General features: G+C 42.3%; 1 protein-coding gene across 3 annotated transcripts in view; it reads left to right on the forward strand.

Moving 5' to 3' along the window:
* LOC109910570 (myosin light chain kinase, smooth muscle-like) overlaps positions 1 to 20601 on the forward strand; it is a 76967-nt gene that overhangs the window by 44818 nt on the left and 11548 nt on the right. For 2 of the 3 annotated variants that reach the window (XM_020509784.2, XM_020509781.2), the window contains exons 8-13: positions 888 to 1190; positions 4271 to 4364; positions 9662 to 9865; positions 10842 to 11059; positions 15261 to 15384; positions 18556 to 18708. In XM_020509784.2, coding sequence (XP_020365373.2) covers positions 888 to 1190; positions 4271 to 4364; positions 9662 to 9865; positions 10842 to 11059; positions 15261 to 15384; positions 18556 to 18708 — 1096 coding nt within the window. The remainder of the gene's footprint in view (positions 1 to 887; positions 1191 to 4270; positions 4365 to 9661; positions 9866 to 10841; positions 11060 to 15260; positions 15385 to 18555; positions 18709 to 20601) is intronic. The other variant, XM_048614711.1, reaches the window with a different exon arrangement.

The raw sequence follows: 20601 nt of genomic DNA on the forward strand, positions 1-20601 counted from the left end.
GGACCCGAAACGTTAACTCTGTTTTCTCCTCCACAGATGCTGCCAGACCTGCTGAGCTTTTCCAGCAACTTTTGTTTTTGTTCCTGATTTACAGCATCCGCAGTTCTTTTGGTTTCCACAGTCTAAATAGTCCATGATGTTCCCACCTACCTGTATTTGGCCCATGCCCCTCTAAATCTTTCCTGTTGTCTTTGAGAATGTTGTAACTGTACCTGCATTTAACAGTTTCTCTGGCAGTTTGTTCCATATATGAACCACCCTCTTTGAAAAAACTGGCCCCTCAAGTTCCTTTTTTTATTTAAATCTTTCTCCTGTCACCTGAAAATTATGCCCTCTAGTTTTGAACTCCCCACCCTAGCGAAAAGACCTTTTGCTATTCACCATATCTCTGCCCCTCATGAATTTTATACACCTCCTTTCAGGTCACTCCTCAACCTCCTACGCTCCAGTGGAAAGAAGTCCAAGCTTATCCAGCCTCTCCTTTATAACTCAAACCCTTCCTTCATTCCCGGTAACATCCTGGTAAATCTTTTCTAAACCATCTCAAATTTTATAATATCCTTCTTGTAACAGGGTGACCAGAACTGTACATAGTGCTCCAGAAGAGTCCTGACCAACATATTGTACAACCTCAACATGATGTCCCAACTCCTGTACTCAATGAATCTGCCAGCTTGTTATTGTACAGGAACGGGAGGCATGTTATTTTTGTGTAAGCAGAGTCAAGGTCAATTCACAGTTTGGTTGCGTGCGCACACGTTGTGTATGACTGCAGCTTGACTGGGGCAAATGTGATAGAACAATTGAAAAGACAACTGAACACCTCTAATGGATGGTGGAACAAATGCCAAATCATGTTTTAAAGTGCAGTTTCCTGCTTCCCTCAGACAGGCCAGAGCCTCCGTCTGGAAGACCACGTGTTTCAGAGATCTGTGGGACCTCTCTCTCACTGTCCTGGTCTGGTCCATGTTATGATGGTGGGAGCGCTATCCAGTCCTATATCATTGAGATGCAGCAGTCTGGAGAGTCTGAGTGGAGAAGATTGACTGATTCGTGTAGTAGCACCTCCTATCAAGTGAACGGTCTGAAGCTGGACGGAGAGTACAGTTTTCGTATATACGCAGTGAACTCTTGTGGCATTAGTGAAGTAGGAGAGGAATCTAAACCTGTCAAGCTAACTGACATCAAAGGTAAGAATTTGAATCCGAAGAAATTTCCTTTGATCCAACCGGACTGAATTGTTCAAATACTTAAATGTACATATTTCTATCAAAATTTGATGTGGAAAAAGATTTTAACTCTAGCATTTTCCAAATAGATGGGATTAGGAATAAAATTGATGTGTGGCAATTACATCTAGAGTCATACAGCGTGGAAACAGACCCTTCGGTTTAACCAATCCATGCTGACCATAATCCCAAACTAAATTTGTCTCCTGCCTATGCTTGAACTGTATCCCTCCAATAATTTCTTATTTGTGTCCTGATCCAAACATGTTTTAAACGTTGTAACTGTGCCTGCATCCGCCACTTCCTCTGGAAGTTCATTCCACACACGAATATCTGTTTTTAAACAAAAAGTTCCTCATCTCTTTTGTTTTAAATCTTGCTCCTCTCACCTTTTTAAAAATAAGGCCCCTAGTTATGAAATTCCCCACCCTTTTTTTTTTCTTATTCCTTTCATGGCATTGCTGGCTGGACCAGCTGTTATTGCCCAGAGGGCAGTTAAGAGTCAACCACATTGGTCTGGAGTCACATGTAGGCCAGACCAGGTAAGGATGGCAGATTTCCTTCCCTAAAGGACATTAATGAACGAGACAGGTTTTTCCTGACAATCGGTGATGGTTTCATGGTCATCATTTAGATTCTTAATTCCAGATTATTATTGAGTTCAAATTCCACCATCTGCCGGATTCAGACCCAGGTCCCCAGAACATTAGGAACAGGAACAGAAGTTGCTGGAAAAGCTCAGCAGGTCTGGCAGCATCTACGAATTTTAAAAAAATCAGTTAACATTTAGGATCCAGTGACCCTTCCTCGGAGCTGGACCCAAAATGTTAACTTTTTTTTCTTCATGGATGCTGCCAGACCTGCTGAGCTTTTCCAGTAACTTCTGTTTTTGTTCCTGGTTTACAGCATCTGCAGTTCTTTCGGTTTTTCCCAGAACATTACCTGGGTCTCTGGATTAATAGTCTAGTAATACCACTAGCCCAATCGCCTACCCATTACACTCATTATTTTATGAACCTCTATAAGGTCACTTCTCAACTTCCTATGCTCCAGTGAAAAAAAGTCCCAGCCTGCCCAGCGCCTCCTTAATAACTCAAAACCTCCATTCCTGCAACATCCTGGCAAATCTCTTCTGAATCTCTCCAGCTTAATATTCTCCCTATAACAGGGAGACCTGTCTGAGGAAAGCAGTAAACTGTGTTTTTAAACACTATTTGGCATTTGTTCCACCATCTATTACAATCGTGTTCAGTTGTCTTTCAATTGTTCAATCAAAATTTGCCCCAGCGAAGCTGTGGTCCTACACAATAGGCCAGAAGAGGCCTCAACAATGTCCTGTACAAGCTCAATGTTACATCTCCACTCCTGTCCTTCAAATTCATTCTTCTACTTCATCTCTGGTGGTCCCTATGAATGAATCACAGCATTATGATGGTGTAGAAGCAGGTTATTTAGCCCATTGTGGTTGCACCAGCTCTAATATGAAGTGCTAGTCTCCTACCTTTAACACATACTGCTGCACACCATTACTATCCAGATAAACTTCCCATAAGCTTGACTTTTATGACCAGAACCAAAATGTGGAAATCTTTTTTTAACGTAGGAAAACTATCATGCTGCAGCTATTGCACGGTACTGGTTGGCCAGGAAATGCTCCTGCTCTTGCTGCCTGCCATGGGTTTATTGGAAGGATTTGCTGGTGGTTGATCAGTTTGTTTGGCCAGGCCACAAACACATTCTCCCGGTGTCTGCCTGGATTTCCTCCCGGGAGCTCTGGTTTTGTGCCCACAGTCATCCTCCTGCAGATTAGGTGGATTAGCTGTGTTAAAATGCCCATCGTGACCAGGGATATGCAGGCTAGGTAGATTAGCCATGGCAATATAGGCTGGGGGGGGTGGTGGTGGATGGGTCTGGGTGGGAAGCTTTTTGGAGGATTGGTGTGAACTCGATGGGCTGAATGCTTCAACACTGTAGGGATTCTACGATTAAAAATGTTGTGGAGTGGGATAGAAAGTTTCTGGCTCGAAGCAAGGGACGCTACTGCTGCATCACCAACCCTCCCCATTCAGTCAACACTCTGACTGAGGGATGTATCAGAATTGAATTGCTGGCTGTTGTACCTGTCTGGGTCATCTGTTTGACTCTGTTCCTGAATCTAAAGTACCAATAATGGATCTGACTAGGAATAGCTACATCCAGAAAAACAGGAATGGGTTTCCTCAGTGAAGTGGTTGCAGATGGTCAGACATTTACGTACACCATTTACATATCATGTTTTTGTTAGTAGCTCTCTTATCACAGTCAACCTCCCTAAAAGTTAGGAGAAGGCATCTCTGAAATACTCCGTGTTGACTAGTAAATGCAGGAAGGCTGCTTTCCATCCCTCTGTTATTCCTGCTCCTCTTCCTTCAATGAAACTGGGAAGATAGGAGTGCTGTTAGTGGTGGTGGGTGTTGAGAACAAGTCTCCAAATTATTGCTATAAAATGTTCATGACCATGTAAATGACAACTTGGGGAAAATGATCAATGGAAATGGTTCAGAAATGGAATGTTGAATGAATGTTCTTAAAAGCCCTTTTTTAAACTTGTTTGCAAATACTGCTCAGTATCTAGTAACAGCCTCTAATTTGCTGAAGAGAGTTTTTACTTCAGATGAAACTTCTCCAGAATGAAGTAAAATGACTTCTTGGCTTCTGCCTTCAGGATAGAATTCCCTCTACCTGTCTCAAGGTCAGAGTCTATTCCAATAAAGCATTGTATAATTATCAGCCAAATATTGTCTTGTGGGGCATACAGATTAAAGTCTGAGTTAGTGTTCAGGTTATCCTTTCATAAGTTGAATGTAGGCAGTTCTGGGTGATTTTGTAAGGAAAACCAGTGACAGCAATAGTAGGAAAAGCATTGGAAGCATAAAGGTTAGGGACCATATCACTCCTACATGGTCCTTTTCCAAAGCCTGTGTTGCATGGAGGACAGTGTGGGTTGTTACAAGTTGTTGCCACTTGCTGTTAGTTTAATGCCTTTTTGTCTCTTTTTGAAGAGAAAGAAGAAAAAGAAGAGTTAGGCACTCATGTGACAATAAATACAACTCAGAAGCTGACTGATCTTTACGTACAGCAGGAATGTCTTGGAGTGTGAGTATCAACAGTGCCAATCTGTGCATATCTTGCTTTTTGTTTTTAAAGTGACCGGTGACACTTCATACACTAACTTTTTTTTTCCCTGTCTGGAGTACCGGGGAGTAAGTCATTTCTGGCTTTTAGAATGTTCTAGATTCGTGTGCGTGGTAGATATAAATATATATGAACTGATAAAACATTGTGCAGCGGTTATTATAAAAAAATAGTTTCACTTAACTAAATGTTGTATCTTCCATTTGGAAGCAAAGTGAATACATATCTCAAACTGTTCAGAGTTCCAAACAATATACCTCACAGATTTTTTTTTTCCACTGAAGCATGTTTGTCTTGGGTTTTTTAATGATTTCCACCTCTTTATTGATATTGGAAAGGGAACGTGCTTATGTTTCACTGTACTCTTCCTAAATGCCACAGAGCGTTTTCAAGGACTAACTATACTCAGATGCTGCCAGACCTGTTGACTTTCTCCAGCAATGTGTGTTTTTATTTCAGATTTCCAACATCTGTTTTTTTTTTTATATATGTATCCTGGAAATGCTTGTGTCTCCTCAAATCACCTTGCCCGTTGCAAAAGCAGGAGCTGGGATGGGGTGGAGGAAGAGGGATAGAGTGTGCTGGTATAAACTGATGAAGGGAGAGTGGAAGGATAGAGAGAGGTGTGAGGGAGAGAGTGATGGAACATAGAACTGTACAGCACACAACTGTCCCTTAAGTCCATGATGTTGTGCCGAACATGATGTCAAATTAAACTAATCCCTTCTGCCTGCCCTTGGTCCATATCCCTCCATTTCTTGCATATTCATGTACTTATCTAAAAGACTCTTAAATGCCCCTAATCATATCTGCTTCCATCACTACCCCGGTAGCACATTCCACACTCCTCCTCCTCCTGTCTGCGTTAAAAATAAAATAAAAATGCCCCTCATCTCCTTTTTGAATTTGCCCCCTCTCACCTCAATGCACACCTTCTAGTTTAGACATTTTAAATCTGAGAAAAAGATTCTAACTGTCAACCCTGTCTCTGGATCTCAATTGTATAGCCTTCTATCAAGTCTCCCGTCAGCCAGTTTTTCTAGCCTCTCCTTTATGCTTCATACCCTCAAATCCAGGCAGCATCCTGGTAAACTACTTCTGCACCCTCTCCAAAACCTCCACATACTTCCTGTAATGTGGGGACCAGAACTGAATGCAGTACTCTTGTGAGGCCTAACCAAAATCTTGTAAAGCTGTAATATTTCTGATGGTGTAATAGACTGACGGAGGGAGAGACCAACAGAGACTAGATAGTGTTGAGAAAGAAACTGTGTGGCCCTGTAACTTCGTGCAGTGTTTTCCTACGTTACAAAGTCACTGTGTTGGATGAGCTGCTGCCTTACTGATCTTCTGCAGCACCCCACAATTGAGTGGCAAGTTGGATTAAAAGCCTGTACAGACATGAGCGGAATGACCTCTTCCTGTGCTGTAACTTTTTCTACGATTCTTAGTCTGATTTCTGGACAACTTTACCTCAGGACTCCAGATTTCTGAACTGCAGAGAGGACAATTTTTTTGTTTTTACCAAGTTGAATATAACAACAATGCTATGATTTACTGCAAATACTAATGTTTCATTGTCTGTCAATACAAATATCTCTCGATTGCAAGACTTGTTTGGGGTGGAGTGATTTGAAGAATGACTGATGGTATTGTTAGAATTACTATCACTTGAGTGGTCTATTGGAAGAAGTAAACAAATTGCATTTATAAAGCACCTTGTTGCAGCTTCAGGATGTCCCAAAGGGCTTCACAGCCAATTAAGTACATTGTCATGTCTTCAGCAAGCTCCCACACACTGGTGGCCAAATCTATTTTAATGTTATTGATGATGTCATCTCCTCCTCCCCCACCCCATGTGCCTTTTAAGACATGCTACACACTGATAGTCAGACACAACACAATGGATAAGAGATAAATGTTGACTAGGAGAGATTCCCTGGTCGGTTTTTTGAATCAGATTTTTTATATATGTCTGCCCAAAAGGACAGACAGTGAGCATCTCTAGATGAACACTCCCTTGGTGTTGCTCTGAACTTGCAGCTTAGTTCATGTCCTGAAATCTCTAGGGTGGGCCTCCAATTTACAACATTTCAGACTCCAGCAAGACCAGGCCACCATGAGACTGTCTGAAGAGGGAAAAAGTTGCTGGATGATGTAGGACTGACAAATACTTTTATTTGGTCACTTTATATTTTTCTGCAAGGAAATTCAGTTAAATTTGTCTCCCTGTTCACTAATTGGAAGGAAAAGTACATAGTGGCCTCTGTGTGAAAAGTACACGCATGTATGTCGTTTAGAATTATGTCAAATGTGAAAATTTCCTTCAGGTCATCTACAGGAAATGCCCACTTCCATATCAGGAAAGTTGTTCAGTCTCTGCTGCTCTTACATCCAAGATAAAGGTCCTCCAAATCCTCGTGAGAGAGTTGCTGTAATCTGACATTCCACATCAAGAAACCCCTTCAGCAAATAGATTTGTTTCTCTCTTGTCTGTCAAGAAGTTGATTTGATCATCAGCATCGGGGGGGGGGGGACAAAAAAAGCAAATATGGTCCAGGACATTGCTGTTACTGCCACCTGTTAATATTGGTGCTGGAGATAACTTTCATATCTAGGCTCTACATTCAGTAGCAATCTGTCATTTGATGCTTAAAAACACACACATTGTAAAAACCACAGCTATTCTGCTGACGCTGAATTCGATTTTGAATCTGACTGACTCAATACCAAGCTTGTGTCCTCAGCACCCTGCTCTACAGAAGTGAGCCCTGGGCAACATATATTAGTGAAGAGAAAAGGCTCAATCCTTTTCATCTTTTGCTGTCTTAGACTTATCCTCGGCATTCCTTTTTGACAAGAGAAGGTGACCAACTCTGGTCATGGAGTATGCTGATCCCTCCAGCATATATAGGCTTTTATCCCCAGGGTGGAAAGGTCAAGTTGAAAGGTGGGGGCTGGGAGTGGTGGTGGTAGTTTAGGGGAGAAATGCAGGGAAGATTTTTTTTCACCCAGCAAGTGATGGGTGCCTGGAATGTACTGCTAGTGGATGTGGTGGAAGCAGGAATGTTAGCAATGTTTGAAGTGTATCTTGGTAGACACATGGATGGGAGGCGAACAGAGGGATAGAAACCACACGGTCCATAAGTAGCAGGCCTAAGTAAGGATTAGGAATCAGTGCAGGCTCAGTGGGCCGAAGGGCCTGTTCCTGTCCTATATTGAATTGTCGAGCTGGATGAATACAGCAGGCCAAGCAGGAAGGCTGACGTTTCGGGCCTAGACCCTTCATCAGAATGAAGGGTCTAGGCCCGAAACGTTAGCCTTCCCTGCTCCTGCGATGCTGCTTGGCCTGCTGTGTTCATCCAGCTCTACACCTTGTTATCTCAGATTCTGCAGTTCCTACTATCTCTATATTGAATTGTATTGTGTTGTATATTCACTGCTGAGGCAACGATGCCTGTACTGGCTTGGTCATGTTTGTTGATGGTTGATGCACAGACCTTCACTATGGTGACCTGGCCATTGGGTCATGACCTCCTTGGTATCCATGCATCCAGTTCAAGGGCACCTACAAGCAAAGTATGAAGACAATGGACAGTGACAACTGGAAGACAGATGGTAACAAGCTTTGAAGGCTAAATGCAAAATATTGTGGATGCTAGAAATCTGAAAGCAACACAAAGAATGAATACAACAGAGTATCCTTTCGTTTGTAAAAACCAAAAGAACTGCGGATGCTGTAAATCGGGGACAAAAACAAAGTTGCTGGAAAAGCTCAGCAGGTCTGGCAGCATCTGAAGGAAAACAGTTAACGTTTCAGGTCCGGTGACCCTCTGAACTGTTCTGAGGAAGGGTCACTGGACTTGAACCGTTAACTGTTTTTTCCTTCACAGATGCTGCCGGACCTGCTGAGCTTTTCCAGCAACTTTGTTTTTGAACCTCTTTTTCTGTCACTTGTACTACAGTATAGAAGTACAGTGAAATGCTTCTACAATGGCTGCCTTTTGATGGGTGCCATCTTAGGTACAAATCTTAGTTTTTAAAAAAAAAAAAAAAAGTGGTCTTACACAAAGAGGATTAAAGGAAGCACGAGCATTACTTAGAGGTGGTTACAACATAGTGTAATGCTGGAGAAACTCGGTGGATCAGAGTGGCAACTATGGAGCAAAAGGCCGTTAACATACTGGACTTGCAGTGTTAACCTTTTTTGGAGTCCGATTTGGGAGGGCGTTGTTTTCTTCTCCAAACAAAGTGACTTACCGGGCAGTAAAGAGAGCTGAGAGAAATTTAGAGGTCCTCAAATGGTGCTCGCTGTCTTCCTCTGCAGAAAATGTGACACTGTCAAACCAAGTGAGGCCTCTGAGCCACAGCAGACCAGGTTTATCCGAGTTGATCAGCACGGTGTAAATTGTCATCTCCCCAGACAGGGTCACCTGACTATCTTTGTAGGAGTTATTCATTACCTGTTAACCGAGGTGACTGTGTTTTAGGCTGCATCTTCCATCTGGAAGTTGATGTCACTGAGTTGGACCAATCCAACTCCTGAACTAACAGAAGAGCAAATGGGGAGTGTGGAGCATCAAGAATAGTTAAAGATGATTCAGGAAGACCTCCAAACCATGATGTTGATTTAACCCATAAGTGTCCAATTTTGGGTGAGCAGCTTGGCAATCCAATTGTACCCATCATAGGAAAAGTACCACGTTACATGCAGCAACCCAGCCATCAGTGAGAATCATAGAATCCCTACGGTGTGGAAGCAGGCCATTCAGCCCATTGAATTCACACTGACCCTCCTAAAGAGCATCCTACCCTACCCCTGTAACCCTGCATTTCCCACCTAACCCACACACCTCTGGCCACTATATATGGGGCAATTTAACATGGACAGTCCACCTAACTTGCACATCTTTAGACTGTGGGAGGAAACCACAGCACCTGGAGGAAACCTGCACAGACATGGGGAGAATGTGCAAACTCCACACAGACAGTCGCCCACAGGTGGAATTGAACCCGGGTCCCTGGCGCTGTGAGGCAGCGGCGCTAACCATGGAGCCATCCTGTCTCCTTTATTGACTTGGATGTTTGAACAGACAACATCTAAGCCACCTCAAATTATCAATTTTTAGGTTGCTCACCACAGCCAAAGGATCGTGTCTGTAAGTGCACAATACAAGATTTGAGATCAGACTGATATATTATGACTACTTTTTCTTTTCAACCTGTCTCTAACCAAGCTATTCTCGATCGTATTTCAGAGGGACATTTGGAAAGGTTTATAAACTGTTGCAAAAATCCACAGGAAAAACTCGAGCAGGCAAGTTTTATAAAGCTCGTACGACTAAAGATAAGAAGAGTGCACGCGATGAGATTGAGATAATGAACTGTCTGCACCACCCAAAGCTGGTTCAGTGCCTGGACGCGTTTGAGAGTCGGACTGAGATTGTCATGGTGATGGAATAGTAAGTGATAGATTTGCAAAAGAATAAAAGTGATAAGAGCTGCTCCTAACCACAACGAAAGAACGAAAATAGCTGCATTAATCCCTGTCAAAATAGAAAACTTCTTTGGAAGTGAATGGCCAGATTTTATACCGGTTTACAAATCTGATCCTTTCGGAGTAGCTGTTAATAGCAGCAGGAGTAAATCCATTCAACCCCTCAACATTCAAGAGGATCATGCCTAACTTGTCCCTCTACTCCATTTGATCCCATTGTTGATCCCTATGCCTCAGTCCTCTCAACCAATTAAATATATCAGAATCAGACTTGAAATTTTGTATTGACTGAGCATCAATAGTATTTTGTGTGTTGCATTTCTGCTACCCTAGAGTAAGGGGAAAAAAACATCCTGTTTTCAGTTGTATAGAGTTAGATCACTAATGGAGCCTCCCAGGAAGTGATTATTGCTTTGTAGATAACTGTCCAAATTGGTTTGAAATGTTAGTTCCAATTGTGGTGTTGCATCCCATTGAAAGGATAAAGTAACAGCACTGTAATTTTTTTTTTAAAAAAGTGCTTGGAAGGTTTCTTTTAAAAGCAAATTTAAACTCCTGTCTTGAAAATTTAAGAGCCTAAATCAAAACCCAAACCTGTCAGGATTGCATAACAGCTCTGTCAACATCTAAGTCTTGGAGTGGGACTGACAAAGACAAAGTTTGGACTCTGAGTTAACGGCTACCACTGAGCCAAGACAGATGTAGATGAAGTAAGGTGTGCCCACATCACGAAGTCCAGTGTAGATCCTGACCACAAGTTCAAATGGATTTGCTAGTCACAATTTTTGAGGGCAGAATTAATCCCTACGAAAGTAGTTGGGCAACTTTAGACTTGATGTCAGAGAAGTAAGGCATTTTGTTTTTTTTTTTTTTTTTTTGTCTGCACGTTCTATGATTTTAGTTGTTGCTGTTCTCTAATACAACTGTGTGATCTTGTACAGTATTTCTGGAGGCGAGCTCTTTGAGCGTATTGTGGATGAGGATTTTGAGCTAACGGAGCCTACCTGTGTCCTGTATGTCCGCCAAATCGTGGCTGGCTTGCAGTTCATGCACCAACAGAGCATTGTGCACCTGGACCTGAAGCCAGAGAATATAGTGTGTGTCGACAAGAACGGCATGCTCATTAAAATAATTGACTTTGGACTGGCACGAAAACTTGGTGAGTGAAGCAACACTTTTGTTTGTCTAGTCAACCATTTCATATTGACTTCTTCCTCAAACATCCTTTAATCTTGAGTATTGCCCATGTAAGTGGTGTGAGCAGAGAATCAGGCCTACAATGTTGCAGTCTCAATTCTCTAACCCTAGCTTAACACACAAACAACTCCCTCACTGGCTGTTCCCCAATGATTATCATGGTGGCTTGCTGGCCTTAAGGTAATCATTTTACAGTTCTGTAATTTCTTGATTTACGTTCTCCGCGATGGGTTTAGAGTCACGTTTAACAACAATTTTGCGCTAGTTTTCTGAATCACCTCTGTGAATGCACTGCATTCGTAGTCTTCTCTGCTTGTTAGAGAAGAGTGTTCAATTCATACTTGTTTCCACTTTGATATTTGGGTTTATGATCACACTTTAACTACCACATGCAGTAATCAATTTGTAGCATTTTTCTGATAGGATATATCCATGATTTAGATAAAAAATATACGACTGTGTACCAATTAGACAGTTCACTGATACCAGAGGGCAAATGGGCTGTTGATTATAGAATGTGTGTCAATCTCATTAAAGTTATGAAGGCAGCATCCTGTTCTCCAGCCAAGGTGTTAGTGAACTCTTCCCTAGATTTTCATCCTTTTTCTTCTAGTCCATCTTCCATCAAGAGAAGGCAGCTGCCTGAGGACCGTCCTCTGTCCCTGAGCACTGGTTGATTACAAGCAACGTCTAAGGGCTGATAGCTTATGTTGTGTCAACTGTCCGAATTGTTTTGGCCAATGACCATGGAGCAGCTCCTCATGATGCTGGATGACCAATGTCTCCTTGTCCACCTCCCCCTGTTGAAAGTTAGTTTCTTTCCTTCTACGAACAAAGCCTTCTTTTCCCCAACACCAGATTAGTAATAGAGTAGCTGAAGACACACTTGCCGAGGCAGTGTGTTTCATCACCCTGCTAGTTAACATCAGTATGCCACTGGTGAAGTGTTGATGTTCTGTCCTGCTTGTTATTTATATCCCTCTGTTTGTTGGGATGTTTGGCACTACTTCTGATAAATAACAAGCGGATAGAACACCAATGCTTCACCAGAGGTGCATTAATGATGTTACCAAGCAAGGTGATGAAACGTCTGCAGCCAAACCCCCTGGGTCAGTGAGCAGGTCTGCAACCTGAGCTACAAATCTTCTCCTCCAAAAGTAATAGAGTAGTGTTCTACCTGAAATCTTTTTGTCTACCTTTTGAACAAGGTTATTTACTACTGTTTCATGAGATCTCATACTTTTTTTTTTAAAAAAAAAACCAAAAGAACTCTGTTTAAAAAGGGTCCTCATTTTCCCACAACTTCAAGTTGCAGCCTGATTTCCCTTAGCTGTTGAAGTTCAGCTGATGTTAAAACCTCGGAGTTAAACTGAACACGCTCGCAATGATTGGAATCATCTCTTCATTCAGATTTGGTCAAATTATTTTCCTTCAACCAAACCTAATGGAGTGGATTAGAATGCTTGTGATAGCTTGATTACTACCTCAGTAAGAAATTAGATCGGGAATAATTGAAGCCATGCTCCAATTAATGAAGTCAAGGCATTTATGGCTCACTATATTGGGTGTTAATTTTGGCCTTATCCGGGGGGACGAGGTGCAAATTCTGATGTAAACTAACATGTTCCATCACGTGGTCAATGTTGGGAGAATGCATTGTCAGCCTTTTATCTCTTCAGCCATATAAAACAGGCTGATAGTTCAACATCAGTCACTCCTGAAGAGACAATCCTGAAGGGTTACAACTTCTAATTGTATAGAAACGAAGTAATTGAAACGGATTGCTATGCCTGACTTTTGCCATCGGATCTGTGCTGATTCAATACTCACCATCTTGTTTTGCGTAACCAGGTTCTTCAAGATCTAATACCTCTTGCTTGTTTCACCACAATGTTGTGTGCTGCAAGTTACTGGAAATGGCGTGATGCATTTTGTGTATGAAGCAATGATTGTTATTACCTTTTTTAGCTTGTGTTTTCCTGAATAGGTGGGTTTGAGGTGTGATCCAATCGAAGTGTTTAAGCTTTTAAATAAATAGAAACTATTTCCACGAGCAGAGGAGTCAAGGGTTGATCCTTCAGGAGTGAAATCAAGAAGCACCTTACAAGTGAAAATAGTGATTTACAGTTGGCTCTCTAAGACTTGGGGGTTTTAGATTAATATTAGGTGAAGTATCGAGGGATATGGAACCATCTAATGTAAGGCCTGTGATTGACACGTTTTAAAAGCACTTATTTTAAAGCTTGGATTTTGAACTAGTGGTATGAGCATTTAGTCTGTGTTTGAGGTTTTTTAAAATTTACAGTATTTCTAGAACCATGATTATTTTTGAACCAGTATGAAAAAAGGCTCCCTCTGTGATAATGGGAATTTGTTTGCATTGTGAGTTTTACAAGTAGACAGTGCAAGAACTGAAGAGCACTTGCTTGCTTCCTGTTTAGAAGGATCAGGATGTTTGTTTTTGCTTGAAAAGCTGTTGTTTATTTTCAGTTGAAGGAAAGAGAACTTAGAATAGATTATAATTGAAGTAAGTTGCCTCAGTGTAAGAATTTTAGACTGAGTTCCAGACTGAACTGTTCAGTTAGAATACTGAAGTTATGTCGAGTTGAGAAAGTCAGTTGTGTGATTAGTCAAGGAAGAGACTACCAAGCCCAGGAAGAGCAAGAATTGAAATAAATGGTTAAGTTAAATCAATAGATGTAATGGAGAATCAAACTCTCTGAATTGTTGCGGTGTTGTGATTGGACTGTATTTTTACTGTGTTTTGAAATCTTTCAAATTCTGTTGCATATAAGTTTATCTTGGTTTTAAACTTTATTATTCAAAAATAAGATCTACAGCATTGCATGCATTTCTTTCAGTGAAAGACAACCTTGTTGAATTTTTTTCAAAATTATCTATCAAGCCACATTTTAGCCAATTTGTCCAGTAATATCAGCAGTTGGGATCTGAATGATTGATTTGATTTTTTTTTGAGGTTACGTGCAAGGGTTTGAATAGCCAACTTCTGCTCTTGATCCTAACCAAACCTGGTGCAAAAAATTAAACTGCTGACATAAAGCCTGTATTATCGGTTCCACCTCCAGCATAACTACCAATCAGCAGGCTAATTGATCTACCAAGAGTAATCTAGAGAGATTAGCATCAACAGTTCCCATCATCCCACTACATAATTCTGTACCATTTTGATGGTAATGAAGCCTCTGGATTTCAAAAACACCAGACTCCCCTGCCATTCTCCATTAACATTAGCAGTTATGCTTTCTTCATTAAATAGCAAAAATCATTGAACCTGTTTACTCGGGTATGTATGCAATCCTTAAGTAACAAACTTAATGTCCTGGAGTGAGCTAAACTGGGTGAGTTTGTACATTCCTAGTTTATGATGAAGGTGGTAAAGCAGGTTTTAAAAAGCAATGAGATTCTTTTGATCAGAAACTGTTTAAAAATGTTGAGACTGCTTAATCGCCACATCCATAGCACTATCTGGATTGAGAATAGGAGTAAGGCACAGGGGCAGATTTTTTTTTTGACCAGGCTGCTGTTGTCTCTCTTCAGCAGCTACTCAGTAGTACGTGTATCAATGCTGATGTTAGTAATGGTACGGGCAATGTTACATGAGGATTTTGTAAGGAAGCAGACCCAGATCGGCACTTTTGGATCTTTGCCAAACCGTTAGGCTGGGCCTGACTTGGACTTGCTCAGGCAGGACCAATCCTTTCAATTTTAAAGGCTGAGCACTTCCAAATAAAATGAGTAGACTGTTCAAATTAGGCCCTGGCCAGGTGACAAACTGTTGGAAAACCACAGAATCCACTTTAAAAATGGGTGAACAGCCTCCTCCTATTTGAACTCCTGGATTGGACTGAAAGCCTGAACAAAGCAGTCTGTGTGCACACCATTGGGATACAGCATATATCTCACTTGTGTTCAAAATTTCCTGATCTTTTGATCTGGATTTTGTTAATATTAACACCCACAAATCTACCCCCAACTCTCTAATTAGTACCCAATATGTTAACCAGTTGAGCTACACTCAGATCACTCCTCTTCTAATCTATGTCGTTAGCACAAATCCAGTGGCACCACCTGCTGGTATTGTGCAGTACTGCTAGCTTCTTTCCCGTTGCCTTCCCTCACACTGTCTGTCTCTTTCTCAACAGATTGTAGTGGCTCAGTGAAAGTAATGTTTGGAACACCAGAGTTTGTTGCACCAGAAGTGATCAATTATGACCCAATAGGGTTCACTACAGATACTTGGAGCATTGGAGTTATCTGCTACATCCTGTGAGTGAATCCAATCATTCGGGAAATGACAACTAAGTCAAATTCAAAGTGTTGCTGCCTGTTCTTTTATTGCAATTTTGGTTATCTTAGATTTTAATCTCCTATTGTACATTTTTAAACACAATTGAGAACAAAAACAGAAGTAGAGTAAAAACAAAACTTCTGTTTTTGTTCCTGATTTACAACATCTGCAGTTCTTTTGGCTTTTGAGTTTTCTAATTCTTATGGTGAAGAATGTTGGAATTGAAGATGAAACTGCTTCTGATTTCAAATAATTGATTTGAACTGTAAGTAAATTGGTGTTGAGCGAGTTAAGATCTCTGTGGGCACATGAGCAATATAGGACATGAAGGAGAGCCTCTTTGAGTTTGGGGCTGAGGCATTGAGCTGCTGTAAAATTGGTGGAGCCATTGCTCCCAAAGGGCTCTGGTGTTGGCAGTGGGCAGTGTTCTCGCTGTCGCTCAAAATTCTGGTTCAGGGCCAAATCCCACTCCAGCACATTGACTTAAACTGGCTCTGGTTGGGGTGCTGAGGGGAGTGCTGCACTCAGATTGTGTTTCAAACACAATCTGTTAAAGCTTTGTGTCAACTGTCCTCTAAGGGTGTGTAAGATCCACTGGCCCTGCTTTTAGAAAAGGGCACAATAACATAAGAGTTATCTCATTCAGCCCCTCAAGCCTCCCTTGTCATTCATGGCTGAGCTGTCCCAGACCTCACTCCTCCTGTGTGTAGCCATCAACTTCCTGATATCTCAACAATCTGTCGACGACTTTTTTTTAAATAGTTTAATTGATCTAGCCTCCACAACTCACCAGGGTAGAGAATTCCAGACATTCACTACCTTCTAAGAGAAGAAGCTCCTTGACATCTCCCATTTTAAATGAATGTCCCATTATTCTGTAACTATGACCACCCCCCCCCCCACCCCACCACCACCATTTTCTCACTGTTAACCTGTCAGTACTCCTCCACAATATGTTTCAAACATATCACCCCTCTTTCTTCAGGAGCAATCGTCACAATGACCTGGCCTTAGTTATCTATCAGCCAACATAACTCGAACCAAAGGGGAGATGATGGCCTAGTGGTATTATCACTCAAATACTAAATCGAGAAACTCAGCTAATGTTTTGAGGATTTGGGTTCAAAACTGATCCTAAATGGTAGAATTTAATTCAATAAAAAATTCTGGAATTAAGAATCTACTCATGACCACAAAACCACTGATTGTTGGAAAATCTCATCTGGTTTGCTAATGTCCTTCGGGGAGGAAATCTGCCATCCTTGCCTGGTCTGGCCTACATATGACTCCAGACCCACAGCAATTTGGTTGACTCTCAACTGCCCTCTGAAATGACCTAGCAAGCAGTTAATGGGTAGCTTTCAACAGGCAATAAAAGGTGGTGAACCCGCAATGAGACTTTTTTAATTTCCATCAGCACTTCCCAAAGCCAAGACCTCCATCTGGAGAAAAAATGGCAGCTGCCACATGGGGACACCACCTGCATGCTCCTCCCATCTCCCCCCCCCCCCCCAAAACACCCATGTTTCCTGTGGCTACCAACTGGGTCACAAGGCTCTGGGTTCAACTCTGATCCCTGGGCTACAGCGTATGTAATTAAAAAAGAGGGCATTGCTGTTTGTGGCACTTTGCTGGGTACAAATTAAAGTTTTTAGATTATTCCTTCATCACGGGCAAGTCCAGCATTAACTTCCCATTCCAAATTGCACTTCAGCAAAAAAACGATGAGTTTCCTTCTTTAGCCACTGCAGTCTGTACAATGAAGGTGCTGTAGTAGTATTGCTGGGTGGGCAGTTCTGGAATGTTGGTCCAATAATGCTGTAGGAATAGTAATGTATTTCCATGTTGGATTGATGTCGGACCTAGCTGAAGAGAGAGACATTGCGCTTAGATGGTTGGTCATGAAAAGCACCAATGTCTAAGTGCTTTACAGCCAATTAATTACTTGTCTCGAGTTGTCACGGTCACTTAAGAAACATTGCTGTTTATGGGAATTTGCTGCCATGTGACAATGAGACCAAGAAATTAGCTTTTGTGATGTTGATTGAGTCAGTGCTGTGTTGGAGTACCAGCTTTCATTTTTTTATATGCTACAGCTCAGGAATGGGATTTGAACCCAGGGCCTTGTGACCCAGCAGCTGCAGGAGACGTGGTGTGGTTGCAGAGAATGATGGAGTGGTGGTGTCCCCACGTGGCAGCTGCCTTTTTTATGTTCTTCCAGATGGAGGTCTTGACTTTGGGAAGTGCTGATGAAACAAGTCTTGGCACATCGCTGGGCACCTTTTGGTTGATAATACATATTTGACAGCCACTGAGAGCTGGTGGTAAAGGGAGAAGTTAATTTTTGAGGTGGTGAAGGTGGCACTGATCAACCAGACTGCTTTGCTTTACTTTACTTTGTCCTGGATGCTGATGACCTTCTCAAGTGTTGTTTGAGTTAAACGCTCTCTTTTCAAGGCTACTAAAGCACATTATTCATAACTTTTCATAGAATCCCTACAGTGCAGAAACGGACCCTTAGAGCATCCCCCATAACCCCCACCCCCCAATCTAGGCATCCCTGAACACTACGGGCAATTTAGCACGGCCAATCCACCGAAACTGGAGCGCCTGGAGGAAACCCACGCAGACACGGGAGAATGTGCAAACTCCACACACAGTTGCCCGAGGGTGGAATCGAACCTGGGTCCCTGCCGCCCATATGTGATGACCTCTTGGAATCCCTATAATGTGGAAGTGAGCCACCTGATCAGCACCTCTTTGGACTGCGTGAGAAAACCAGAGCACCTGGTGGTACCCCACATAGACATGGGGAGAATCTGCAAATTCCACGGCCAGTCCTCCTGAGGGTGGAATCCAACCTGGATCCCTGGCACTGAGGCAGCAGTGCTAACCACTGAGCCACTGTGCTGCCTGACTTGAAAATGATCTTTTGAAGATTGTCCAAAAGCATTGAAGAGTCATGATGGAGTGCTCACTACAGAATTCTCAGCTTCTGACCTGCCCTTGTAACCACAATATTTGTAAAGATGGTCTGATTCAGTTTCTGTTTTTACATTAAAACAGTAACAGCACATCACAAGTGCTTCATTGGGTATACAGTGCTATGGAATATCCTAATTTTGAATCTAATTCATGGACCATTGCAGGTTGAGTGGATTGTCTCCGTTTCAAGGGGACTCTGACACTGAGACCCTGACCAATGTCACCGCTGTTTCTTGGGAGTTTGATGAGGAAGCATTTGCCGAGATCTCTGAAAATGCAAAGAATTTCATCAGCTCTTTGCTACAGAAGAACATGAGGTAAAGAAACCTTTTTAACTGTTGATCCTTTCCAACTCAACTGAGGTTTTCAAATCTTATTTCAAGGAAATTACATTTTGCTTTTAACTTCTACCACCTCTCCTTCAAACTATTTTACTTAATGAATGGCTGTTTGTAGACTAGTCATTGGACATTTTAATTTTGGAAAGCACTGGTAGAATTCCAATGTCAACCACTGCCAGGAATGGACAAACAGCTGGAATGGCTACATGTTTGTTACTTATGCTCCCTGTTAAGGTAAGGGAGAGTGATTAAAGGAGATGTCCCCCAGACAGGGTCTGATTTTAGATTTACCAGCTTCCAGGGTGAACAGAAATAGTGCCACTGATCTCTAAGCTGATTTGGGGTATCCTAAAGTTGGATCCATGTCTCCTAATTCCAGAATTGAGTCCAAATCAAATCACTACTTCAAGTTCTGTTTTGGCTTTGAAGCCAAACCATACGGTTTAGACTGCAGCATTTGTGTTTTTAGCACTGTCAAGAGCCTCGGAGCCAATTGATGTGCAAGTTTTATGGTCAATGTCCAACATATGGACATAGGAAATGGGGAGCTAGAGCTGGTTTGTCAAGCCTGCTCTGTCATTGAGCAAGACTGTGGCTTGTCTTTTACACTTAACTGTAGCCTCCTACAGTACCAGCACGTTCCTTGATTTGCCCAACAATTCAAAAATCAATTAACTGTGTGTTGAATATACTCATTGGCTCAGGTTCCTGTGGCGAAGTGATAGTGATAGTGTACATACCTCTGAGCCAGGAGGCCCATGTTCAAGGCCCACCTGCTCCAGAAATGTGTAAGAACATCTCCGAATACATTGACTAGAAAATCTACACTCATTGGCTGAGCATCCAGAACTTTCTGGGGTAGGTGGACAATTTTACAGATTCACAACCCTCTGTGTAAAGAACTTTCTCTGCAGTCTGTGATTAAATTGTAATTACCGCCATATTCAGAGACAGTGATCCCACTTATGAACTCTCCAGCCTCCCAGTTCTAACCCCCTTAAGAACTTTACATTTTAAAGAGGGCCTGTCTCAGGAATGTCAGCCTAGTCTGGACAATCGCCTTGCTCCAGAAATCAATCCCAGCAAACCTTTGCATTTAACCCAAAAACAACTTTTCTCACTTTTTGAGGAAGAGAACAAGCTAAAAAATAACTTCACCCCCACTCCCACAGCCCCACGGCACCGTCCCCTATAACCGGCGAAGGTGCAACACCTGCCCACTTACCTCCTCCCTCCCCAGTATCCAAGGGCCCAAACATACCTTCCAGGTGAAGCAACACTTCAACTGCACTTCCCAGAATCCAGTCTACTGCATTCGCTGCTCACAATGTGGTCCCCTCTACATTGGGGAAATGAAGCGTGACTGCTTTGCAGAACATCTACGTTCTGCTCACAAAAAAGACCCTGAACTACCTGTTGCCTGCCACTTTAACACACCACCCTGTTCCCTGACCAACAAGCCTGTCTCAGGCTTGCTGCAGTGTTCCAGCGAAGCTTAACGCAAACTGGAAGCATAACACCTCATTTTCCATTTGGGGACCTTGCAGCCCTCCAGACTCCATATTGAGTTCAATAATTTTAGGGCCTAAACACTCCCATGTACCAGCCCCCTTGCCCCACGCACCAGGCCTTGTTACCATATAGTCTGCCATTACACAGCCCCTATTAGTCACTAACAGTCCCCATTCACAACTATTCACCCTCCTAGCCAGATAGTTATCAACTCCTTTGTCTATCCAACTGCTCTTCTCTCTTTGGGCTCTATCATATCGCTTACTTCCTACCCTATCCCCCTCCCTATTTTCTGCATATAAACTGATCTTTTCCCAGCCGCCATCAGTTCTGAGGAAGGGTCACTGGACCTGAAAC

Source organism: Rhincodon typus, chromosome 30, assembly GCF_021869965.1.
Source record: "Rhincodon typus isolate 14 chromosome 30, sRhiTyp1.1, whole genome shotgun sequence".
In the NCBI taxonomy this organism is placed as follows: Eukaryota; Metazoa; Chordata; class Chondrichthyes; order Orectolobiformes; family Rhincodontidae; genus Rhincodon; species Rhincodon typus.